The 27,307-nt window shown below is 34.9% G+C and overlaps 2 protein-coding genes across 11 annotated transcripts in view; one reads left to right on the top strand and one right to left on the bottom strand.

The window, feature by feature from the left end:
- Positions 1-5,228, top strand: part of IMMP1L (inner mitochondrial membrane peptidase subunit 1) — a 77,291-nt gene extending 72,063 nt beyond the window's left edge. For all 8 annotated transcript variants that reach the window (XM_063783973.1, XM_016920631.4, XM_521877.7 and 5 more), the window contains 2 exons: positions 4,075-4,185; positions 5,061-5,228. In XM_063783973.1, coding sequence (XP_063640043.1) covers positions 4,075-4,185; positions 5,061-5,129 — 180 coding nt within the window. In that variant the 3' untranslated portion in view covers positions 5,130-5,228. The remainder of the gene's footprint in view (positions 1-4,074; positions 4,186-5,060) is intronic.
- The window catches only part of DNAJC24 (DnaJ heat shock protein family (Hsp40) member C24), a 62,991-nt gene continuing 40,495 nt past the window's right edge, over positions 4,812-27,307 (bottom strand). Inside the window, exons 3-6 of one of the 3 annotated variants that reach the window (XR_010147526.1) lie at positions 22,699-22,837; positions 11,171-11,359; positions 7,751-8,152; positions 7,211-7,360 (exon numbers count right to left, since the gene is read on the bottom strand). Coding sequence is in view for 1 of the 3 variants with exons in the window: in XM_001141859.6 (XP_001141859.1) it covers positions 7,230-7,360; positions 11,291-11,359; positions 22,699-22,837 (339 nt within the window). In the remaining 2 variants the exon portion in view is untranslated. Of the gene's footprint in view, positions 7,361-7,750; positions 8,153-11,170; positions 11,360-22,698; positions 22,838-27,307 lie in introns of all 3 variants that reach the window. The other 2 variants (XR_001707225.4, XM_001141859.6) reach the window with 2 other exon arrangements.

Raw genomic sequence — 27,307 nt, 5'->3', positions numbered from 1 at the left:
AGGTGCATTTTACTGTATATAAAATATACCTCTATAAAATTGATTTTTAAGTGAAATAAAGTTCTCACTCTTTTCCCCCATACCAAAAATAATTATATATTTAAAAGGAGGAGTAATTGCAAACATTATGTTTTTTTACTGGTAAACTGAGCATGGGTTGAGCATCCCTAATCCGAATATGCGAAATCCAATATGCTCCCAAATCTGAAGCTTTTTGAGTGCCTGTGTGATGCCACAAGTGGAAAATTCCACATATGACTTCACATGACGAGTCATAGTCAAAACACAGTCAAAACTTTGTTCCTTGGACAAATTATAAATATTGTATAAAATTACCTTCAGGCTATATATATATGAGGTGTATATGAAACATAAATGAATTTCATGTTTAGACTTGGGTCTCTTCCCCTGGATATCTCGTGTATATGCAAATATTCCAAAATCTAAATATCTGAAACCTGAAACACTTCTGGTCTCTAGCATTTCAGATAAGAGATACTCAACCTGCAACTTATAGAGGTGGATCAGCAAAGATGCCTGCTTTAATTTTAAAAGATCTGTACGTAGAAGTTTTCTTGTTTTATAGAGATCTTGTTAGATTAAAGGTAACATCAGTGATGAAGCTGTTTCCTTGATTTGTGTACTTTACATGAAGTGTTGTCTGAGATGTAGGCAATCCCTTTACTGTAAATGGATGCATGGTCATTAACATGTATGGATTTCAGGTAATGAGGAGTTAGCATGTCTCATATTTGAACCTATTTCTTTTTCCTTGACTAAATGTCAAATTTAGTACTTCACAGGTTATTTTAAGTATCAAATGAAAGGCTCCTGGTCATATGTTCTAGATGTTTTTTTTAGAAGATTCCTTTCTGTAGTTGTTAATTATATTACTCCAGCAATGGTTGGGCGCACTGGCTCACCCCTGTAATCCCACCACTTTGGGAGGCTGAGGCGGGTGGATTGCTTGAGGTCAGGAGTTCAAGACCAGCCTGGCCAACATGGTGAAACCCTGTCTCTACTGAAATAGAAAAATTAGCTGGGTATGGTGGTGGGCACCTATAATCCCAGCTACTTGGGAGGCTGAGGCAGGAGAATTGCTTAAACCCAGGAGGTGGAGGTTGCAGTGAGCCGAGATCACACCACTGCACTCCAGCCTGGGCAACAGAGCAAGACTCCGTCTCAAAAAACAAAAATTACTCCAGAGATGATGTCGCTAATTTGAAAGAAACTCAGGTCATAACTGCTACAAAAGTGACCTAGCTAATGGCAGTTATCATTGTGCTTTCAAAGAATTTCTATTTACAAGTATTTAACCACCAGCAAATATCTGAGTTCCACTTTTGGTTTAGGTACTGTAAATAATTAAAATCATCTTTTAAAAAGCATATGGATATAAAAGTAAATACTGCATAAAAAACTAAAAACTTTGTGGAACATAATATAAAAAGACAAAAAATAGATTGGGAAAAATATTTGCAATAAATGTATTAATCTTTGTATTATATAAGAAATACACATAGATAGGAAAATTGAGATCCCAAAGACTAATATATGCAAAAGTAGGCACAGACTATTCACTGGATATTAAATTCAATCAGAAAACACACAGAATAATATTCGACACTGCCAACAATCAAATAAATGCACGGAAAAATATTACCAAGGTATTAAATTAGTTATTATTTACAAAAATTAAAAACGTTCATCCAAGCCTTATAACCATTTGTCAGGATGTACTCCCAAAGAATAAAATAGTTAAATGTAAAAGAAGAAACCATGAGACCTTTCTAAGAAAGACTCAAAATTCAGAAGACATGAAAGCAAAGGCTCATAACAGAAATGAGAAACTGGGAATATTTGCTATTTGTACCACAAAGGGCTAATCTCCCTAGTATTGAAAGAGTGCTTATGAAATGAGGGAAAAAAAGGAGATCAACCCAGTAGCCAAATGGCAAAAGACATGCAAAAAGATATCACAGAGAAGGAATTAAATGCCTCTTACACACGAAAAGAAGATTCAGCCTCACTCATAAGACAAAGGTATCATTTTTTGCCATACATATTGGCAAAAATCTATTAGATTGGTGCAAAAGTAATTGTGGTTTTTGCCATTAAATGTATTTTGCGGCAAAAACCACAGTTATTTTTGCACCAAACTATAATGCAATAAAAGTCAAATCATGGCATTACTGCCTGTTGGTTTATTCTGGTATAAAATAGTAAAAACTGGCAGAAAAGCCAAGCAGGTTAAAAATAATATTAAAGGTTATAATGTAGGGCCCCAAGCAAGGCTGACTTTGTGTGTTAAGTGCTGGAAACAATCAGGTTGGTATGGGCAGGCAAGTTTAGGGAAAGCTTCATGAAGAGATGGAATGTAGAAACCACTGATCCTGGTTTACCGTCAATGGGATGGTCAGACAAAGATATCCCTAGATTGTTGATAGTTGCCTTATTAGTTTGCATAATGTTTTAATTTTACTTTTACTGGTGTCCATAACTACATGGTTTTATTTATTCATATATATTACCTGTTTTTAGAACTCAGGAAAAAACACATTTTAGGAAGAAACTATGGAAATTTAGACACGAAAGATGTTCACCTTATAGCTTTATCAAAGTAACACTTCAGAATGTTAATTACATATGGCTTTTCCAAATTCACTATTTTGTTCCTTTTTTGATGACTGTGATGTACACACTTTCCTACTAGAGCAGTCTTACACTTCACTGCACATATGTCTATTTTATTAGATAGCAAGGAAGTGGCCTTGCTATTGGCCCTTGGACAAACTAGTTCCAGTAATAAAAGTGAATGATCATACAGTTTCTGATATTCTTTCAGTAAACTTATGTCCTTTTTCTACAAATAGATTTAACGTTTAAATGTATCTAAACGCAGAGTTAATTTGGAGATTTTTGGCAAATATTTGTACATAAGACTTTCCAGAATCTTAAAATCGCTTATGTAAGTGAAATTCAAATTTTACATTCTTGTATACATTTACTTTTCAAGAAAGTAATTTGTGATTAAAAAAAAAAGTTGCATTATCTCTTATTAAACCCAGTAGTGTATTTTTCTTCATAAAAGGTTTACAAGTAAAACCAGTCAAAAGAATAGTGAAAATAAATTCCTTCCCCATACATAGATCATTTTGGTCTGGTCAATAATTCAACTGTCTTACATAACAAAACTGTAAAATAAAAACTTTTAAAAAGCAATTTTAAAGATTGTTGCTGGAAAGTAAGTTTTTTAGTTTACATTGAACAGAAATAGGCAAATGTCTCATATTGCAGGTGGCTTAAAAAAAACAATGTATTCTGTTCTAAATATGCTTATGATTGTCACTGAGTAAAAATCTTGTTATTTACCAGTTTATACATAGAACATTATAGGAGATAGTCTTTTCATTTAGGAGAAGGTCACCATCATTAATTTTACAACTGATGATTTTATAATAGGTCCTTCTGGTTCTTCATGGTCATTATTGAAGTATAATGCATTGAAGATATGGCCTGTACAAAGGCAGAACAGGGATGTTAATTAGAATTCTGACAAGCCTACTCCAATAAAATGATGAGATTATTTGTAATTGATGTCACAATCAATTACCATTTAGTTCATCATGAGCATTCTAATAGGTTTGGCTTTGGTATTGGCCCCAGGATGTTGCTGAGTGAGTGGCTGCCCTGCTTATGCTGTTATTGAGACACAAGGGCGCATTTTCAGTCAGCATCCTAATGACCTCTTTTGAAGTCTATTAAATTAATGACCCTGTCACACTGTTTTGATCTCTTATAACCTCAGTTTGGGGTTTGTATAACAAATTAATATTTGGGAACCATATGACAAAAAAAGATAGGTTTTTTAAAAAAGTTGAAACCTTTGATATTTAGTAAAAGTTACTTTATTGTGCAAGAAATAAAAGCAAAAATGCAATATTAGGATTTGTATCTATTCTATAAAAGAGAGCCTTAGGACATTCCTCCCTACCTCTGAATGACATGCTTTTTAATTATAGTACCCAAATTAGGTTTTATCTTTAAGAGGCTGCATTTCTTCTCTAATTCTAGGTGCCAATGGGTCATGTTTGGTTAGAAGGTGACAATCTACAGAATTCTACAGATTCCAGGTGCTATGGACCTATTCCATATGGACTAATAAGAGGACGAATCTTCTTTAAGGTACCATTTTCTGCTTAAAATGTAAGGTTTATTTTCTGAGCTAGAAAAAAAGTTTCTCTCAAAATGATCTCTGAAATCTTCAAGCTGTCAGTGTACTTAACTGTTGCACCGAATATATTTTTTGAACCTGTTGGCCGTAACTTAATAGCCATATGCAAACCTATTCCCCCATTGCCCCTGCTCCCATAGAGATAATAATAAAATCCAAACTACTTTAGCTATAGTCTAAGAAAACTTTAATTTGAATTTCCAAAAGTTCAGTTCTCTCTTGTACAACTCTTAAAACCATGTTCACATCCTGCCCAGGGCATATTTTAATAAGCATGTGCAGAAGAACAGTCTAGATTCAAACTACCTGTAAAGTAGGGATACCCCAGTTGAGTACTGTGAGTCACAGACTTATCGTGAATGTATGATTATTAGGGAAGATTGTTTTCACTGGCCCCTCCTTTTTATCACAATCAGTGAGGAGAAAAACATTCATGAATACATGGAGCTGTTGGATAATTTACAGGATTCTTTACATTTAAAACAGATGCCATATTCAAGTACTTAAACCTAAGCCCCTTTGGTTGAAAGTACACAGTTAACTCTTTTTTGCAAGTAGTAAAAGAAAACACAGACCGTATATTCATACATATTTATTCACACACCACACACATATAATTTCATGTACATTGTTTGAATGTCCCAAACTTTGGAGTTTAAACATATATACACATAAGTTTATGTTCTCAAGTCTTACTTTGATGTAGAAAATTTTATTCTTGATTGATGAGTAAGGAGAAAGTGTTTATCTGGCATAGAGAAAAGGGACGGATGATACTATAACATTACTTTCACTAATTGTCTTCAACCTCATTTTGATTTTACAGATTTGGCCTCTGAGTGATTTTGGATTTTTACGTGCCAGCCCTAATGGCCACAGATTTTCTGATGATTAGTAAGCATTTATTCTTTTGACTTGATTATTGTCTCCTTTTCATGTGAATTTATTACTCCCGTTGAAACCGTGTACTTATCAATAAACTATTTGCTATTCAGTTTTAGTTGTTTTTAACTGTTAAATGTAAAGAATATTCAACACACATTCTGCCAAGTTCTGTTAGTTCAAAATATATGGATAAAAATGTAACCCAAAAAAGTCATCTAAATTTTATGATACAAAAATATTGTGGGAGGGGGAACCTGGATGACTACCTCACTTTTGAATTCTTGTTCTTATAGGTATAATGAAACTAATCTATTCTTCTTAAATATACCTCATACTTTAGCAGCTACATTTACAAGTCAGAGTAGTAACTATTCGTATTTATAAGTTCAACCTGACAATGCCAGGTTTGATAAAAAGCTGCTAGTCTACATGCTCAGCCCACTCATTTGAAATTAAGTAAAAATGTTTCTAAAGGATCCCTTAAAGTTCTTTAAATGAGTTCTGACTTTTACTGTACACAAAATATTAAATACATAGAAAAATGCATCTTTAAGGCATATGCCATCTGTAGTTGGCTATAGTCAATAATACTTTATAAAAGTTCATTTCAGCATAGCAGCAGTGCAATGGCTCTGTCTTCATAAATATAGGCATTAATACTATATCTTTTTTTATTTATTTTATTTTATTTTTTTTGAGACAGAATCTTGCTCTCTGTAGCCCAGGCTGCAGTGCAGTGGCACAACCTCAGCTCACTCTGCCTCCTGGGTTCAAGTGATTCTTGTGCCTCAGCCTCCCAAGTAGCTGGGACCACAGGCAGACACCAACGTGACTGGCTAATTTTTAAAAAAATTATTTTTAGTAGATATGGGGTTTCACCATGTTGGCCAGGGTGGTCTTGAACTCCTGACCAAAGGTGATCCACCTGCCTTAGTGTCCCAAAGTGCTGGGATTACAGATGTGAGCCACCATGCCTGGCCCCAATATTATATCAACACTCCAAAATAAAAGGGGAAATAATGCACCAACTTCCAAGTCATTATTTTTAAAAAAAGCTTCTGGCCGGGCATGGTGGCTCACGCCTGCAATCCCAGCACTTTGGGAGGTTGAGGTGGGCGGATCATTTGAGGCCAGGAGTTCAAGACCAGCCTAGCCAACATGATGAAGTCCCATCTCTATTAACAAAACTTGGGCCAGGCACGGTGGCTCAAACCTGTAATCCTAGCACTTTGGGAGGTCGAGGCAGGTGGATCACCTGAGGTCAGGAGTTTGAGACCAGCCTGGCCAACATGGTGGAACCCCATCTCTACTAAAAATACAAAAATTAGCTGGGCATGGTGGTGGGCACGTGTAATCCCAGCTATTCGGGAGGCTGAGGCTGGAGAATCACTTGAACCCAGGAGACGGAGGTTACAGCGACCTGAGATCATGGCACTGCACTCCAGCTGGTGCGACAGAGTGAGACTCTGTCTTAGAAAAAAGAAATTAAAATTAAAAGCTTCCATTTCCTAAATTACATTTAAATTTGAAGATGGCAGTGTTTACAAGCTTTGGAAATACAGGACCAAGATTGGAGGCAACACTTTCTACAGTTGCCACTTTGTCTTTATTAACTTTGAAATAACCTTATGAATATCCATAACCAGCCTTCCTTATGCAAGAACTGGCCTCACATTATTCACAAAGATTCTAGGTGTACAACAGCCCCATAACTTTAGCAACTAGAAACGTTATCGGTTAGACCAGAAACTTAGTAACTATAAAGGAATATGATGATACTGTTACCCACTGAAAAGAGGAGACATGCTCATATTAAGAAAATTCTTATTTTGTGTCATGGAAAAAAATGACATAATAAAGTTCTCAGATGGGAATTCACCAAATATAATCAAATCTATTTTTGTGACAACTTGTAAATATAAATTATAAATACAAATAAATAATTATATTCATTCTCTATTAATCTGAGGTGGTCTCTGCTTGATAATTGTATATTTTCTTTGCAAATAATAGGGCTGACAAATAATCCATTTCCTTGAATGGACAAAGCTCAACGGCTTCTCATCATGTCTCAATACCACAGTTAAAGCATTTCAAGTTGTGAACAATTTTAGTTATAATGAAGGAGTTCTATAATTAGTGAACATGTATCACAAGAAATCAGGCTAACTTCTTCCGCTTCATCCTTGGAAACACTGTATTTTCCACCACATCTGCAACTCAGATAAAAAGAGTGATCACCTGCAAAAGAAAACAAAATAATCTTTCAAAGACTTGTAAGTAACTACCTCGCTAATACCCTTAAAAGGTGCAGAGTTTATTCCATAGGAATTGTAAAACAAAACAAAGAAGCCCAGTAAAGATAAAATGTATTTAAAGGAGAACTGGATTTCTTGAAAGGGGCAGTGTTTCTAAAAATTATCTACCAAAGAATCTTTCTCTGTAGAGGAGATGGGTTGAAGCTATGAATTAAAAGTCCAAGGATTTTGGGAGGAGAGGGCATGCTCAGAAGTAACCCATGAAACTTATTTGAAGTTTTATGTTTTCTTAAAATTCATATAAATTTTACATTCTTTTCAACAATGTATTTGTCTAAAATATTACAGTGAAGGAAAAGAAAAACAGCCCTACCTGTCTCACTGTTAGGGAGGATGATGCTTTTGCCTGAAGTCTATCCTTTAGAGAAAGCCAGACTATTTATCAAATGCAACATCTGGATACTTTCTCTTCTAGTGTCACACTATTTCAAGAATCTTGACTTAAGTCTATAAACACAACACCATGTTGTTGTTGTTGTTGTTTTTTAATCCTATGGGGGTATGTGTGTGTGTGTTTGATGTTTACAAATGATACATGAACCAACAAGATGCTGAAGTGAGATGCCCAAAGGAGGCAATACGGTGCAATACTTAGGCTCCTGATCGTGGAAATTTTAAGTGTGTCATTTTCCTGGGAAGTTGAAATGCTTGTGCCCTTTGACTTAAAGAATCTCTGATCCATTGGTCATTCCATTTTACTGTCTCTGAGAAGTAACTGTCAAAGGAAAATAACTTATCAATCACATTATTTTACCACCATCATAATTGATTATTACATAAATAAGTCTCAAAGGACTCATGATTTCATACAATCAAATATCTTCATTCGATTATCAAATTTGATTAATACTTAGATCGCATCATATGTAGTTTAAAAAAGAAAAATTCCACTGCCTTGTACCTGCTCTCTTATCAAGTTCAGCCTTGGAAAAACTGGCAATTAAATAAGCTAACTTTATGTGTTTTTTTTTTTAATCAGTAAGGAAAATGAATTCATTCACCTAATCCAGCTTTTTATTCTTTACCACAATGCCTTTGTTCTCCATACAGAAAAATAATTTAATCTTGAATTCCAAATGCAAACATCTTCCCTGTCTAAGCCAACATCTATGTACTACAGCATGTTCTGAAAGTGAATTTTTTTATTATTAAATTGTCTAAAAAGATACATATTCTAACCATTGATTTTCCTAAGCTAAATCTCCCCCTACCCCCTTGTTTTTTTACTACCTCAGTGAACCCTGAAAAACAATTTGAGTTGACATGTTCTTGGTAAATGACACAGAGGACACCATGGGCTACTGTGGAGTTTTGTCATAGATGACTCCAAATGTTAATGCTCACTAAAAATTCACATCTTGTAAAAGTTCTGCTTATATTATTATTATACCATCAATCTTTTAACCAGGTGATAACTTTTACAGAAATCATCATTTTAAATACTCTGAATGAAGGCCAACAAAATGACCAAGGCATATAACAGACTAACTGTAAGGGCAAAGATTAGCTTCAATATCTGAACAACTCACATATGCCTTTTAAGCATAATAAAATGCATCATTTCATACTGCCCTTTGATCAGGCAACCAACAGTTTGGCTATGTCTATCCTGTAGGGTTTCATGAACTTTTCTCCTGTTCTGGATCTTCACTTTCCATAGCTATTCTGAAAATGATCCTAAAGGGATCTTCAAACAAATTTTTCCTTTCCTAGTTGATCACACTTTTTATTTAATTTCATCTGCCAAAATTGCTCTTTTTAATTGGAAAAAAAATTTAGCTCAAAACTTCCATGATTCGTTTTTAAGTATTTCTACAAGAATAATGGTTTCATGTAGCTCTTGCTCAGTATTTTCTCTCATTAAGATAAGAATTATTTCCATCTTTAGTTATGAAAACCTAAGCGTCTAAGGGCGTCCTATACTTTTAAGATTAACTGTATTGCCTATGGATGGGATTCTTCTATATCTTCTTTATTGTCAAATTTACTTTAGGGAGTTCCAGGGGCAATAATACATTGATGATAACGCTTGATGATTTTTTGTTGTACATTTCCTTCCATATGTTAGCATTTTCACTTGTATCAGAAAGTCCATGTATTTATTGACCGGACAGATGCTTAAGCCATATTGTTTCTTCCTTTTCTTTTTAAAAAAAAATATATAATATACTTCTAATCTTTCTTGTAGAGATGCGGTCTTGCTATGCTTGTTTTTTTTTTTTTTAATTTTTTTTTTTTTTTTTTCCTATTCTCACAATCTGTTCTCACAGTCTTCCTATGTTGCCCAGGCTGGTCTCAAACTCCTGACCTCTGCGATTCTCCAAACTCAGCCTCCCAAAGTGCTGGGATTCCAGGCTTCCAGCCCGTATTCTCATTTAAAATTAAGATCTTAACATTATATTGTTATATATTTAAAAGGTAAAAAAAAATTTATAAAAACCAGTTTTCACTATTTTCACACTGTCATAAACAAAATATATTACCCATATCGACTATAGCAAGAACTAATTTATTAAGACATTAAACACATACAAACATACATATACATACCAATAGATAAGGAGACAAACTATATTTTCAAAACATATTTAGTCTCCTTGAAGTTTGTGTATTTGGCAAAAAATAAAAAGTATATGTGTGTATATATACATATGTGCATATATTTTTTTTAATTGGGCAAGTCTTCCTGATAAATGACATATTCTAGAGTGTCCCTTCCACACACCAGCAGTGAAAATTCTGTATCACTAGTGTATTGTTTTCACAGTATTTCTTCGTGTTTACTCTGATGAGACTGTCACCACCACTAAGAGCCCCAGTTACACAAAACCTCAACTTTTCCAATTATTCACTGAATTTCTACTCTAGGATTTCACTTGAGGGGTTGGGGACAGAATGGCCCCAGAGGCAAAGACATGATTCCCTTTCTAAGTTAATATGGCTTGTGACCCACGTCTTAGGGGCACTAAGTTAAGAATTTGCCATTTAAAAAGTAAATTTGGTTTCAGATGGCTCTGTTTTTGTCTTCTACCCACCCACACTCATTAGTAGATTTTTATAAACCTGGAGGGAATTTGTACTCATGCTGAACAATAAGGTTAAAAGGTTAAGCATATATAAAGATTCTAGGAAATAGTAAGATTTTCTTCATTTGCCCAGAGAAACAAGTAAGTATGGTACTCATGGCTTCTGTTTAGTAAAGTGTGTTTCCCAATGTAATGATGTCTAACCAGAACAATTCAAGGAACCATCAGAAGAATAGGGAAACTACATTGAATTTAAGTTCTAAAATTTTAATAACAGAAAAGCAAAAAAGACATGACTTCATGTTGCATCAAGGGAAATGGCAGATATTCTTTTCTTCTTACAAGACAATCAGTATGTGAGCGTTAAAAAAAAAAAAAAATCAAGCCTCTTAAAAGCCCTGTCCTGACAGTTTATGATTTTATATAAAGGGAAAATAAAAATTCTAATAGGAATTCATCTTGTCAACATTAAAAGGAACGGAAAAAAAAAACTATCTTGTTTGACATTATTTACCATACTACAATACTACATAGACAGTAATGCAAAAACTAAAGTAAAAAACACAACAAAAAAACTCTTATGAAACTTTATGTTCCTAACATCTAATTAGAATATAAAAATAACTGGAAATGAGTCATATAGGAGGACATCAGTCAATAAATAAAGTTTAGAATTAAGAAGAAATACTCCAGACAGAAACACTTACCACATATATATAGAAAGCCACACTATTATTTCTTTTTAAGATTTCCAAATATCCAATGAGTTTTTTTCTTATAGAAAATTCCTTTTTTTTTAAATGTCAAGAGAAAAAAAAAATTCCAACCTTCATTCCAAGACATTTCTTCAAGATATACTTGAGCATCTACTGGTCCTACATTTCTTAGATCATCTTCTGTAAAACATAAAACATGACACTTAATTGTAAAACATGATACTTTAATTGTAACCTTGAAGAATGCTAAAAAGGCAACACCAGCCTGGCCACTACAATTCTAACTTACCTATCACTTAAAAACTTAGACTAGTACTTTTGACAGCAGTGTTATAGTAACTTGACTTTAGCTGACTGAAAAATCTAGAACATAACATTTCTTATAAATTTTAAGTCAAAATCAATCCCATTTTTCACAACCATGCAACATGGAAAGGCATGAAGTTAATTTTGATGATTCTTTGCAGTCAACTAGTGACTTCTATTTTGTAAGCAGTAGGGAAATGTTTTTTGTTTGTTTGTCTTTTGTCAGATAAACTAGCTAAGAAAGCAGTGTGGACTTAGATAAAAATAACTATCTGAACCTTAGTTATAATATTTTACTAACTTTCTAACATTAGGTGTATTGGTTTGTTCATCTCTAAAACAGCAGTTATCTCTTCTTATCTGCTTCAGGAGGGTTGCTGTTGACCGAATTGTGTCCCCCTCAAAATAATATGCTGAAGCCCTAACCCGTAATTTGACTGTTGTTGGACATAGGGCTTTTAGGAGGTAATTAACGTTAAATGGAGTCATAAAAGTGGGGTTCTAATCCAATAGGACTGGTGGCCTTAAAGGGAAGGGATTAGAGAGCGATCTCTTTCCACACGCACCCACACATAAAGGAAGGAGCATATGAAGGCACAGCAAGAAGGAGGCTGTCTGCAAGCCAGGAAAAGAGCCCTCATCAGAAACCGAGTCAACCAGCACCTTGATCTTGGACTTGTTAGCCTCCAGAACTGTAAGAAATACATTTTGTTTATGCCACCTAGTCTATGGTATTTTGTTATGGCAGCTGAGGCAGACTAATAGAAAGCTGTTCTCCATATCAAATGAGTTCAGACTAAAAGTGCTTTAAAAAATAATGCTCTATCCAAATGTAAAAGCCTATTAATCATTTTACATTTGATTGTTTGCAAGAGATTAAGTAACTTAATACTTATTTCAGTATTTCAATAACCCCACAACACAAATGTATTGTGTTGATGTTCCATTGCTGTTTCCTGGTCCAAAGTTTTTGCTGCAGATGGAAGGTCCAAGGAAGCCTGGAATTCCACCTAAGCTTTGTAACAGGAGCATCTACTCTCTTGCTTAAAACAAGTGTTCTTTGGGTCAAAGATGGCAACCAAAGATGGGAAGCATTTGTCTTTGTTTTAAAAGGCATGTTATATTTCCTGTATGCTTGTATTGTTCTTCTAGAAGTAAATAAAAAAAAGAAGAAAAAAGAAAAACAAACAAAAAAGAACCCTACTAAAATCCACTCCCCACCCCAATAAAATTTTCTTTAGCTGTCTCACTAGTCTCTTGTTCACTTGCTGAGAATGCTTCCCTTTGTTCTGTGACATGAATGCCCTCAATTTAATTATATTTAGTAACTGCCTGTTCAAAATTTATTAGTGAGTTACATAATTTTAAAATAGATAAAAAGATTATACAATATTGTGAACTCACCATGGTTTTCTATTAAAGTATGTCAGATATTATACCACTTCATATTTACTGGGTACCAGTAGTCTATTAGACTGTCCCTAAAATCCAAAGATAAGGATTTTGCCTAGTGGTCAGAGATAGTTCCTCCATCTCTGTATGTCTACTGGATAGCTTATGCAGAATCTATCTGTATGCTAAGTAATTTCAGAACAAAACAAGTTAATTTCCACATTCTATGTAAAGTACAGTAGGCTATATGCTATTCAGATACTCCTAATTTTAAAAAATTCTTCTAAAATTTTCATGAGTGGGGACAAAAATCTTAATCACATTTTAATTTCTTACTCAGAAGGACCAGGGTTGTTTGCTAGAATTGGGAGATTAAACACTGTTTCAGATGTGAGGAATGGGGGTAATAATTGGCATTTAACAAATCCTATTTAGGGTAAAAACAGGTGTAATAAATTTCTAACAAAGTCACCCGTATTCCAGGGTATCTTATAGACATTTTAAGAAATTTTGAAATCAATCAAAGCAAATCAGACAAGAGAAATAATGACAAGATGAATCAGCTTTCTTAATCTAATCTATCTTGAACACCTGTAATATATTAATTGTACAAAAAGACAACCCATTCATATATATCCATGATGCCATTTTTTATTTAAAAATAATAAATTAGAACTGACTTGCAAATACAACTGCCAATCTACTGGGAAGCTATTGTTCTTCTCACATAGTTACTATTTCATGTGCAACCCTTTCTATTATTCTACTTACTCAAAAAAGTGGCTTTTTCAGTTTTATTACTATGTTTTCTTCATCCCTATGCAGAGGAACTTTAGAGTAGCCACCTATTTCTTGGTTGAAAAATTAGCTTAGTTAGACCATATCTCATGGTAAATATGAAAAGAGAATACACAAAAATGGTTAGTACCTTGCCCAAGGTCAGAGTTACAAGGATTATATTAAAACATTTTCATATTCTGTGGCTGTCTAAACATCTGTATGTTGACCTGATTATTCAGGACCATGGGCACAAACAGTCCAGGTTCCTGTAGGGATTCTGGTTTCAAAAAACCAGTATCTGACAAAAAAAATATAACACACTGTATGATTACCCGTTACACAAAATGTAACTGGCAAAACTACCCTATGATGGTGGGGGAAATGAGAAGTTAGTGGTAACTGGAAGAAGTCATAAGAGGCTTTCCAGGTCAGGCACTGTGGCTCACGCCTGTAATCCCAGCACTCTGGGAGGCCGAGGTGGGTGGATCACCTGAGGTCAGGAGTTCGAGACCAGCCTGACCAATATGGTGAAACCCCATCTCTACTAAAAATACAAAAATTAGCCAGGTGTGGTGGTGTGCGCCTGCAGTCCTAGCTAATAGGGAGGCTGAGACAGGAGAATTGCTTGAACCCAGGAGGCAGAGGTTGCAGTGAGTCGAGATCCCGCCATTGCACTCCAGCCTGGGTGACAGAGCGAGACTCCGTCTCGAAAACAAAAAACAAAAACAAAACCAGAGGCTTTCTGGTTAAATGGGTGTGTTTACTGTGAAAATCCATCAAGCTACACACTTAGATTTATGCACTTCTCTGTATGGATTAAAATTTTTAAAGTTTTAAAGGTAGTGTGTTGAGACTCTTAAGTGGCTACATTTTTAAATAGAAATAAGAAAATAAAAGGAGACAGAAGAAATTCAAGAAAGTGTATATTCTTTGAAAGGATGGTAATCTAACAATTTCTGAAAAAGGCTAGGGGTGATTAACTTGGGAAAATTGGATCCCTGGAGAACTGTATAATGAGCAGACGTGGTACACACAAGTAAAAGGTGAATCTAAATGTGGGCAGTGGGGGGTGACCAAGATCCTTTGTTGAGAGGCAGGTGTCCAAGGATGGGGCAACAGCAAATTCCCTCTCCTCAAACCCCACTACAATTACAAAGAAGGAGCACAAACAAATCAATGTTTTTTTTTTCTTTTTAAACAATGATCTCTGCTTGTCCACCATTGTGGTTATAATTAAAAAACTTAATTCTTCCCCATCCTCTAAAGTAACTTACAGGAACCCTGTAATTAGCTTTAATAATTGTCTACTAATCAGGCATGGCATTTTCAAAACAGATAAGTTAGTTTTCTTTTGTAGTATTACATATTTTTCTCTTGTAATAAAACATTTTAATAGGTATCTAGAAAAGTAAATCCTATCTCCTAAAGTTCCCCTGTTAACATGACACTACTAAAAGGGTTGAGAAAACATAAACTGATTTAGAGAGTGATTTAATTAAATGAACAGATCCAAGATATTAAATCTGGAATTTTTGATATAGAATGGTAGTAAGCATTTTGAAACAAAATACGGCCATTCGGAAATAAAAAGCATTGTCTGGCATATGGTATACTCTTATAGTGAGTCCAATGATACTAAACGATTCCTGATTCTTTTGAAAGTAAATGGGTTCAACTTTTTCTGAGGTATCTAGGAACATTAAGGTCTGTTCATACCCTGTGCTGTGCTCACAAGCTTAGCCAAATATGGAAACAAGAAAAACTTCCAAATCTATTTACATAAAGAAGTCAGTACATTATAAAGAGAGGTTCTTGAGAAATATAATGTTAAAATCAAATAATGTATGTGCTTACTTGAAAAAGAATCTTTCAACCTTTAGAAGTATAGGCCCTTCTGACCTTGTGTTCTATTGGATTTGTCTGACAACAAGAGGTGAAAGAATTCTGTGGCTCCATTGTCTCAACAGTGGGATCTAAGAAAACACTGGCAGGACTCATCAGAGAGGTTTATGAGCCTGCAATTCAAAGAGATTAAAAGGAAAATCTACGGAGATTCTTTCACACTGAAGAATAACATTAAATAACTATTAGCAGCTTGGTTCAGTAAAGCTTACTAGAGCTCTCGCTGGGTCATTCACAACTTTCTAAAAGAGGAAAGGTTTTTTTTCAGCTCCATTTGGGAATCAATAAATATTTCTTACTTCTTGCAAGACAATGGAATTCCTGTCTTTTTAAGCTTCCTCCTAATGATAGTAAAATTTCTAAAACAACTCTTTGTTTCATGCCTAAATAATTACATATCCTAATCCCAGGAAACCTTTTCTATCTGTAGTTACAATTTTAAAAATAAAGTAAAAATAAAAAATAAATAACAGCAACAAAAAGCTGCAGGGGAGAGGAATTTAACTTTATTCATTATGGCCAAGATATTTTGAAGTCTCATTCAACCCCATCTGGCCAAAAGATCAAGTCCACCTGCAGCTCTGTCCATAATATTCATGTGCGGCAATGCCATGTTATTCACATGATCATCACATCCCCACGATGCTCTCATTTAGCAATTAGTCCACTGTGTTTATGTTTATGTCATTTCAAATGTTTAAAGTTTATTTCAAACTTAAAGACACTGGTGTGTAAGTTAAAAATAAACAACAGTTTTTCCTTTAGGTCTAATTCAGTATCTTGCTCTCTTAAAACCAAGTAATTTAATTTTAAACCATCACCTCATTCTTAAAGAACACTTCACTATACATAATTACATTTTTTATGTGGGAAGTAACTTGAACATAATCAGTTTCCTTGTCTTTAACATGCCTCTGCTCTTGAAAAATTCTCTACCTTGATAAGAGATTGAGAAACAGGCAACATTTAATTGGAAGCCTGTTCTTTAAGTCATAAACCCTATAATCCTTTCCCAGATGAAACTGAAGAGTCATTATTACAAGGCTTTCCACACTGAAGAAAAACTACAAACTTGGAACCTGATTATGAACTTGAATAACTGTGGAGCTTTTATAAACTGTAGGTAAACCCAGTGCTCACTGAAGGTACCAAATGAAACCCACAAACTTGATTTCCTTCTGCTTCACTATAAAACAGGTAAAACAGCAGCAGAAGTAGGCCTGGTATCTTGTTCTGACCCTCAAATATCCCTCGTACGTGACTATCTGGAACTACAAATAGTAGATTGTACACAACTCATACAAAATAGTGATTGAGAAAAAATGGCTTTGAATTCCCCCCCCGATCAACTACTTTATGTGACCTTAGTCAAAATAGTAAACCTGAAAAACAGATATTCTCTGATAAACAGGTATTAATATCTTCCTCACAAGGCTGTTAAACAATGTTTAAAAGAACTACCACAGTTCTAGTGCTTAATAAAAATCACAGTTATTTTTAAACTGCTGTTATCTCTCACTGTTTGTGTTGAGCTATCTATACCAGACCATAAGAAAATGACTAAAAACCAATCCATTATTAGTAGGAGAAAAATACCTCAAGTACCACAGTGCAGGAAGGCAGCAACTCTTGACTTTGGATTCATAAGTGTTGAAGTCTGATGTACTCTGCTATTGTAGGTCCCAATAAAACAGACCTACAATTCTGTGTCTTTAGTTCAGAGAGCACAAATTAGATGGATTAGAATACCAGAAGGCTCTGGTGGGTGGTGGGAAGTTGGGAGTAGGGGAGATGGAAGGACCTAAGTTGAACCTTGAACAAAGAATAAGAATCAGAACAGGAGGATGGTTCTGATTAATAACAAGCAGTATAAACAGACGTGTGTCTGGGAGCCTCTAAATGGGCCAGGGGATAAAATTCACATTAGGTTTGAAATAGGTAATAAGTCGGAAAAAGTAGCAGGGACAAGCCTAAAAGCTTCTGTCCCATTTAAATTCCAGGTGAATGGGTAGGTGTTATTTTGGGAGGGTATAGAGTTATAAATGTCCTTAAATAGAGGCATGAGAATAAAGAAAGCTGCTAGATCAATCAAAATGTAAAGTACTGTGGGAGAAGGCAGCAATAGAGAATGGAAGGCCAATTAGTGGCTATGGAAATAATCTGGGTATGTTTTATAATCTGGGGATGGACTACCGTGGTAGTTGTGAGAATAAAAGCTCACACAGGGGAAACAACATTAAAAAAGAACAAATGTCAACTGGCATTTCTGATTCATTGACTGTAAATGGAGCAAAGTAGAAGTAAGCAGAGTGTAATATGAAACCAAGGTTGAGGAAAAAATAAGAAAGGTGACTCGGTCAGTCTTGATTTTGGACCCACTGATTTCAATTGGGTCAAGTAACCAAGTGGAAAGTTGGGAGAGCGGTTAAAGTTGGAAACAAAAACTTCCTAAAATCTTAGACTGCTCCATTATTAAATCAGAACTACCAAGTCTGTTCAAGTGTCCCAGAATTATAACTGTAATCTTGCCCATAGGTCTCTATAGCATTATTTGAAGGTAGCCAAATTTTTACTCAAAACCAATGAGAAATGATCCTAAAATACATTTTCATTGCACAGTTATTTGCATTCAAGTAAAAGTAGCAAGTAATGTGAGTAGTCATCTTGCAACAAGTAAGTTGGGGCGAGGCAACCTGCACAGAAAGTTTTATCTATACTGTCTTCTCCCACTCAAGATAAAGCCAGTCCCCAACTGTCAAGATGGATTTTCTGCATCATTTCACATACTTACTTTTCTCAGAAACGGTCACCAAAAAAACATACCCCCGATGCTTATCTTCCAAGTTTTACCTGAAGCAAATTTTTACAACTAATTTTGAAATTCCTAAAATCAAATGGAAATATTGTGACCATAAATGGACCCTAATCTCACTAATTCAAGTATTTTGTAAGGGTCAGCTTTAGGACATAATTACACAAATATCTACTGGCCTTAAGTTATTATTCCTAACAGTTAACCAAAATTTATATTATCTACATATTTCCCTCTTATGGAGTTTCTATAACATTACCATTCTTTTCAGGAAGGATTCTTATTTTGAGTTTAAGAAATTACATGTTGATTTATCTGATACTTGTTGGTGGGGTTTTAAGGTATGTTCCTCATTTGTTTTAAGATTTGCTTATCTTTCATTCCATTTATTTGCTTCCATTTATTTGCTTATCTTCCCAAATATTTATCCTAATAAAGGGATGGAGCAAATTGTGTAATACAAACCAGAAATGACCTCTTGTATCTACCTAAGCAGAGTAGCTGATTAGCTTTGAGCAAAGGCACACTCACTTTACAGTATCTGGCCCAACCTCCTCTGAGCCATGCTGTTTTGGGTATCCAATTATGTATAGTGAAGGTTCTACCTTACCAAAATAATTCACTAACAGAGTAGCTAAGATATATCTTAATATAAAATAATGTATCAGCAAGGATTCCAAACACAATCTATTCTTTTAAACATTATTTAATCTGATTAAATGTATTTCAAGGTTTGCTACTCTTCAGATCACAGAGAAGTACTTAACTCATAAGCTGTGTCACTCTATAGAGCCACTAAGACATCAGAGATCTGTGACTTTCACATTACAAAGCTATTGAATCATGACAACTGTTATTTTCCTATGATATACTTCTGATGTGTTTTTAATGTGCTTAATATATAAGGACAACTCCCCACAAGATTTATAAAGGCAACAAAATCTACTCAACAGGTATTATTCATGTGAACATTTTATAAATCCTGAAAGGGTTTTCCAAAGTGCTACCTAAACAGTAGGTCAATCTCTATTTAAAATTGAAATGCAAAGCCTAATCTTGAAAAACTACATGCCTTTCAGGGGAACACTAGAAGCAGCCTTTGGAGGCATCCTCAGAAACAATAAGTTTAATATGCCAACTAGAACTAATTGATTAAATTCAGAGTTAACATTGCTTTCAAAATGTATAATCTCTGGGAACTAATTATTACTCATTCTTTTCTTAAATTTACTTTTCTTCAGCCTGGCCAACATTGCTCTAAAATGTCAACTAAGCATATAGAAGTAGGAATGAAGGAGAAAAAAACATACATGCAGTACTTTGGGTTATCTGCCCTGGAGTTATTACTTTTTCTTTATTGGAAAGAACACATATGATCATTTCTTTTGAGAAGCAAAGAAATATGGATGTCAAGTGTCCCTTTAAATTATCTTTTAGATAAATATATGGCTGTGGCAATATTGATGAGGCTTTCCTTAAGACAGAGCACCAACATGGAGCTATGAAACACGAGAAAGCATTCAAGACCAGCCAATAAAGCATTTCCTACCTCCTTCCCAAGTACTAGAGAGCTCAATTTTATTTTATACTGCAAGTTAATGGTGGGCAGGAAACAAACATATTTAAAGCACACCCCTATGAAAAGAAAGGTTTACAATGAATTATCACCACATGTAAAAAGAGTTCTGTATAACAAAGCTATTTCCATGTCCCCAGGGGGTGACCTAGAAAAAAAGAGTGCTTTGACCTGGTTATAACAAACTCTCTCTCTCGGTAACCTATCCTGGTCTTTAACAAATTATTACTCTCAAAGGTTTTCCTTCTAGCAAACCTAAATCCTCACTTTTAGAGACGTTCAAGTTCATTTCCTTTTTTTGAGGAGCCATTTTACTGAAGCTGAGTCAAGAAGAAAAAATTAATAACGGTATTCAAAAGAAATAACAATATGAAAGTAGGTTTATTGTAAGAGTTTTTAAAAATAGCTCTGGTATGAAAGGCTTAAAAATAGCAAGTTATATTTGGATACTCTTCTTACCTAAACAGTATGTCAATCTCCATTTAAAATTGAAACAAAGTAGTGTCAGTATTTGGAGACTCTGGTAAAAGAGGCAATACTTAGTACTTAAATCTGAGGTACTAAAGTGTCATGAAAAGCTGTCCTTCTAGAACAGCTAAATTCAGTAATATGCTGCCTGAAAAACTTGCAGAGCAAACTGATATTGTATAAATTCCAAACTATTTATCTGAATCATGAATCAGGTCCAACTCTCACAGTATTTACTTTGTCTAAACTTCATTGTGACTTCATCTATGACCTACAGGAGTACCCTGTGACACAGTAGGCCACAGGTGCTTCCATTAAGAGCTTAAAAGTAGGACTCAAAGCTCAAAAGAAATCCGCAGTTCCAAGGACCTTTCGAAGACAAAGAAAAAGGCATGAATATGTTGATTATTTGTCTTCTGACATCTCTCAAATCTTTCTTCATGCAATTCTATGCTAACTTTTAACCTGGTTTCCTATTTCTTTTGGTTTCTGGCCTACCCCACCCTGTAGCTTCTTGAGAAAATATTTTTATGATTCCTGATCCCTCCCTACCTCTTTAGAGAGCAGGCTTCTAGTCAACTTCACTAATATGTTCTTAATAGTACACAGGCTGTGGAGTGGCAAAAATGTAGAGCAACATTGAAAGTATATACCCTATACTCTTTAGGGTACAATGTTGTGTGAATTATTCTTATCTCAAGCAAACTGGCATCCTATATAGTAGAGACTAGTAAAGATGTGCAAAAACACCTGAAAGAATCATCATCTTCAGTAGAGCGTAGTGGCTTTAGGAATGTAGATTTCTTCTAACACAAAACACATTCATGTGCATTAGTTTCAATTCTTTCATAGAAATTATGTGAACCAAGGTTAAAAAGATACACCAACGGGTAGAACTTATCATGAAACGAAGCCACTTCTACATTCTTTTGCAAAAAGTACAAACATGTTTAAAAAATAAATACATTAGACAGATGCTCATTATGCACCCAGCAAAAGCAGAACCCAATATTCAAGCCATTTTTGAAAATTAACCTTTGCTTTGAAAAGCAAAGGTACACCCATCAGGTTCTTAATATTTAAGAAAAAAATAAGCTCATCAGTCTTTTAAAAAGTAGTAAAGCCTTTGAGCTGATTAGTACTATAAATAAGTCACTCTTATAAACAAATACTCCAGTACATAAACAGTTCAAGTCTTTCCACACAGAAGTATCACACAGCCTATAAGAAACCTTAATTTTCTTGGTAGAAATCCCTCTGAAAATAAATAGGGATGTCTTGCAAATGTCACTGGCTTCATCTTATAATGCTGTGTTTTAAAAATAAAGGCTTGCTTCTCAAATCAAATTTTCATAACCTTAGTACTAACAAAGCCTCAAAATCATTTTGTGAGGTCTGATGGTGTGCCATTGTAGGGCATGGGAGGGGATTCAATAAACGACTACGAGACAGCTTTTATCAACACATCCCAGTCAATGCTGAGCCTGATATGCTATTGGAGAGAGCGACTGAGTGTTTTCCCCACAGGCTGTAACTGATTATTGACTCCTCCCATTAGCATGTGGGGTGCATATTGAAGGTTCAAACACAAGGCTGAGGGACTCCTGTCCCTAGGCCAGTGCTGAAAGACAGCCTATCACTTCGTGTAACTGCAGTCCATGTGTGACAAACCTGACCTACATTTCCCTCTTTCTTTCTCATAACAGCTTGTCACTGTTTTAAAAAGCTATTTTCTAAAAAGCATAAAAGAAATGACTTTTAAAATTGCTTAGGTAATGTGCATTCCTAAAATATCATTTATACCAATCACAAGGAATAGTTTATCATGAAGATAATCATGAAACCAGCCTAAAATGAGCTCAAAGACAGCAGAGTGCTTTATGATGTCATCTGATATATAGTATCTTCATTTGGATTGTCATTTATACTGTATAGTCTTAAAAGTACAATTAAAATGTTAATCCATATTTATTTTAATAAAAAGTTTTTAAACATATAAAGCATATTAGTTAGTAATGTGTAATTAAACATTTTTCAAATGTTATAAAAAGTAGCTTTCAAGGCTTCACAAGAAGCCACATCCTAGTAGTTTTGTTAACTTCTCAATGGATACACAATAGTCACTGCTAAGAATAGGGCATAATTAAAAACAGTGATGGAGGGGAGGAATAAAGGCAACAATAACACTTGGTGCAAATGCTGGAAAATGCTCCCCAGGAATGGCTGCAGAGTGTGCTTCTAAGAGTTGCCGATGTGCTGTGGCTCCTCAACACAAGCACCTACCACACCGCTGCAGGTCATACTCTCTTTTTGTCTCTTCATTTCCTAGAATTTTCCATGCTTGATCAATTTCGATGAACTTCTGTACACATTCCTCCACTGTTCCTGCTGGTACATCTGTACTTTGTTTATCTGGATGATACTGCCAATCAAAAAGAAGGGTGCGGGGGGTGAGTAGAGACAGCTGAGTGGGGTTAGATTTTAAAAAATTGTAAATCTGAGCTTTAGTTAAGAAGGTAATGAGAAGATGAAAACCAAATGCCAAGGCAATGAGACAACAGTGTTGGGCACAGGAGACAACTGCCAGGTTAATTAGACCACTGGACTAGCTATAAATCCACCAGTGACATGATCTGTCACAACGTGCAAAGACAGCATTTTCTGGATAATTTGTTCATGGAATCCTTGGTCTCATGGACAATTTACCTAGAGAGGATGACTAACACAAATAGAAATAGGTACGTGCAGACAAGCAGGACACGAAACAGGAAGAGCACAAATTAGGCAGAGTATGAAGCTTTCCTTACACAATGTGCCTACCTACAGACAGCATTATAAAATGGACCACTAGGTCTTCCTTATGAAATTATACAATCGTAATTTTAAATAAAAATATATCTAATTATAAACATGACAACTTTCATCTTCTTCCCCAGCCCTGAAGATTATAAAGTTATAAATCCCCAAGCATACATTTTTATTAAAAACTGGTTATTCTAGGCCAGATTTGTAAGAAATAACTTTAAAGAATTCAAACATTTGGATGTAAATTAATTCATTAAAGAATCTTATGTGAATTTTCTAAAAAGTCTAAAAATTTTTGTTTTCAATATGCAGTAATTTATTTATACTACTGGGTCAAAACCAGAAGTTTTATGCCAATTCATAAATTCTTAAATGCTCATATACATGTAGCTCACTAAATAGTTATCCAGTAAGGATCACTTCTATTATCAGTTCTCCTATCTCCTTCCTTCCTTTTCTTTTATGTTCTCTGTGATTCTCCCTTCTCTTTTTATCTAACAGTTCTGAAAGGATCAATATATCATTTGCTTTTCAGAAATCTCTCAACAAATGTGAAAAGATTATCTAAATTTAGAGACATTTCAGTGAAAAAATCTAGGGTTAACAATAGCACATATTCAGATATGTAAATTTTCTTACTCTCAAGTAAATAAGGAACTCCCAGCCTGCATGATGCTTAGCAGGTTCTTTTGTGTAACCAAATATCAGAATAGTATTTGCTGTGCTAGAGAGGACCCTTAGCAGTGTGGAGAAGCTCACCATGAAAATGAATCTATCATTAAAAGATAGTATTTATGGCCGGGTGCAGTGGCTCACGCTTGTAATACCAGCACTTAGGGAGGCCAAGGCGGGCGGATCACGAGGTCAGGAGATCGAGACCATCCTGGCTAACACAGTGAAACCCTGTCTCTACTAAAAAGTACAAAAATATTGGCCAGGTGTGGTGGTGGGCGCCTGTAATCCCAGCTACTCAGGAGGCTGAGGCAGGAGAATGGCGTGAACCCGGGAGGCAGAGCTTGCAGTGAGCTGAGATTGCGCCACTGCACTCCAGCCTGGGCGACAGAGCAAGACTCCGAAAAAAAAAAAAAAGATAGTATTTATCCAATAATTACTTTGACAGTTTTATATTTTAATTTCAAAAAGTAAACTTAGGAATGTCCTTTTAATGTAGAATAGTTTTTTTTTTAATTTCTTACTCTTTTTTCCAAGTTTTTACAATAAACAGGCAAGTAACCATGTGCACATTTCATGACTCATCAGTGTGGTTGGTTCATACATTCCTCAATTAATGGTACAATCATTTAAATTATTTCACTGACTGCCTTATAGACATTATCAGGAGCACAAAAAAAAATTGCAAGTACCATGTCATTTATTATCTAAATTGCGAAGGGTAAAGTCACTCAGTAAATTGAGTCAAATACCATGAAGCGAAATGACTTCAATTCTCAATCTAGAATTTGTAATGTATGTAAGTTTTAATTAAATCACAGACTATTTTAAAAATAGATTCATTTTCATGCTGAACTTCTTCACACTGCTGAAATCCTCTCTAGCACAGCAAATGCTATTCTGGTATTTGGTTACACAGAAGAACCTGGTAAACATCATACAGGCTGGGACAAAGATTCTACGGCAAACAATGAGGATTAGGCTTCCATTTTCCCTTTGGCAAACTACCTCCCTTCCTATGAAATCTATCAGTTATCAACATTTAGATATTTAAACTAATATAAGCACTGGAGAAAAGGAAACTAAGGCTTTACTGTTTCATCTTCTTTGCCCATGATTTATCAAATGATGCTCATAAATTATTTCTATACTGAGGTTTTGGCAATCTCTAAAGTTGGGATATTAAAGCAATATCCCTAAGCCAAAGTGGAGTTGGCTGCATTAAAGTTCTCTAGCTGACCCATTCCTCTAACACTACACTAAGAATTGTCTAACAAGCTTAGTATAACTAAATGTTATTATATGTAACATATTCAAATATGCCAGGATACATTTATGATACGTTTACAGGGGAAAACTCTTAATTCAGTATGTCACAAGCATTAAGGCCCTGGATAACTTGTTCTAAATTTGTATCTATAAAGTAGGAGTAAAGATCAAAAGGTAGGTAATTTCTCATGGGCCAACATAGGAAGTCTGCTTGGTACAATGAATAGAAGAGGTTAGGCCTGATCATGCACCAATCTGACCCAGAAAGCCCTATAAAACCAGGAATTAATTCCTGGCTGCCCTAAACTAAAAAATATTATTAAATTTTATTATGAGTCACAAATCAGTTCTATGATAGTCAAAGTACAATTCAATCTCTTTCCCTAATTTGGTATTTTCCTGATTATTAATTGAAATAAGGTGCTCGCCATCTGAGGCTTTAAGTCTATTCAGATTCCATGACATTTATTTAATGGGTACATTCCATTAAAAAATGACACTTATAGCAAGAAAATAAGTATATCATTTGGGATGCTTAAAGCCTTGGTCCAATGTGTTTTGACAGCAACTTGCAGAGCAAAGTGAAGGTCTAAGAAAAGGAGTAACTGTCTGTGGTAGGCTGATAATGGCCCCCAAATATATAAAGTCCCAATATCTGGTACCTGTAAATGTTACTTTATTTGGAAAATGGGAGTTCACAGATATGATTACGTTGTAGTTCATGAAATGGGAAGATTTTGCTGGATTATCTGGTTGGGCCCTAAATGTATTCAAAGTGTTCTTAGAAGAAAGAGGCAGAGAAAGAGCTGACACACAGAAGAGAAGGTGATGTGAAGACAGTGGAGAGAGAGAGATCTGAAATGCTGCCCTTGAAGACTGGAGTGAAGTGGCCACAAGCCAAGGAATGCCTGCAGCCTCCAGAAGCTGGAAAAGACAAGCAATGGATTCTCCACCAGATCCTCCAGAGGGAGTGCAGCGCTGCCAACACTTTGAACACAGCCCAGTTATAATTATTTTGGACTTCTCCAGAACTATAAAAGAATAAATATTTGAAACCACCCAAGTTTCTGACAGTTTGTTTTTACTGCTATGAGAAATTAAAAACCAGTCCAAATATATTTATGATTTAAAATTGGAATGCAAGACACTAGAATGTTTTAAGAAGTTTCAATTACAAGGGCTACTCATAAAATGGTGTCATTACACACATTCTTAAAAATATGGTATTTTTCTCTATTGCCAATGGGAAAACAAGCCCCTAATCCTAGGTTTAAAGACTTTCCGATCTCAAAGTCTATGTTAATTTTGTTCCTACTATTTCTAAATCTGAGCTATCCTGTGGGAGGTCGACTCATTATGATCCTAAAAGACCACAGTCATTTTCCTTCTGTTGTCAAGTCTTATTTTTTTTCTTGCCCTTAATTTCTTTTAATCCCCACTAGCCAAAAACCTTCCTACTCTTGAGAGCCCAAAGCTAGTCCCACTTCATTCATTCACCTATCAAATAAAAGACAGATGTAATCTAAAGCATTAATTAATATATCAGTTTAGGGAAAATGGACAAACTGATATATTAATACAATCCCTATCAAAATTTCAGCAGTAATTAAGACTGTAGTACTAGCATAAAGATAGCCTAGAAACAGACCATACATATATGGTCAACTGAGTTTCAACAAAGCTGCCACAGCAATTCAATGAGGAAAGGTAAGTATATAACAAATTGTTTCGAAACAACTGGATATCCCTGTGGGAGAAAAAATAACCTCAATCCATCTAATTCCATAAACCAAAATTAATTCAGAATGAATCATACACATAAAAGTAATCCATAAAGGCAACAAGAGAATATCTTTGCCTCTTAGGGTAGGCACACAGTGCTTTGACAGAAAATAAAAAGCATAAACTGTGTAACACAAAACTGATAAACTGAACTTCATCAAATTTTAAAACCTTCTGCTCATCAAAGATACCACTAAGGAAATGAATAAACAAGCCACAGACTGAGAGAAAATACTGGCTGCATATATTTCTAACAAAGGACTTGTATCAGAATACATGAATAAAACCTATAAATCAACGATAAAAAGACAAAACTAATTAAAAACCAGATGAATAAAATTGAACAGATACTTTTTCAAAGAAA

The sequence above is a fragment of the Pan troglodytes genome, chromosome 9, assembly GCF_028858775.2.
Source record: "Pan troglodytes isolate AG18354 chromosome 9, NHGRI_mPanTro3-v2.0_pri, whole genome shotgun sequence".
Taxonomy (NCBI): domain Eukaryota; kingdom Metazoa; phylum Chordata; class Mammalia; order Primates; family Hominidae; genus Pan; species Pan troglodytes.
This window is presented reverse-complemented; position numbering and strand designations above follow the sequence as displayed.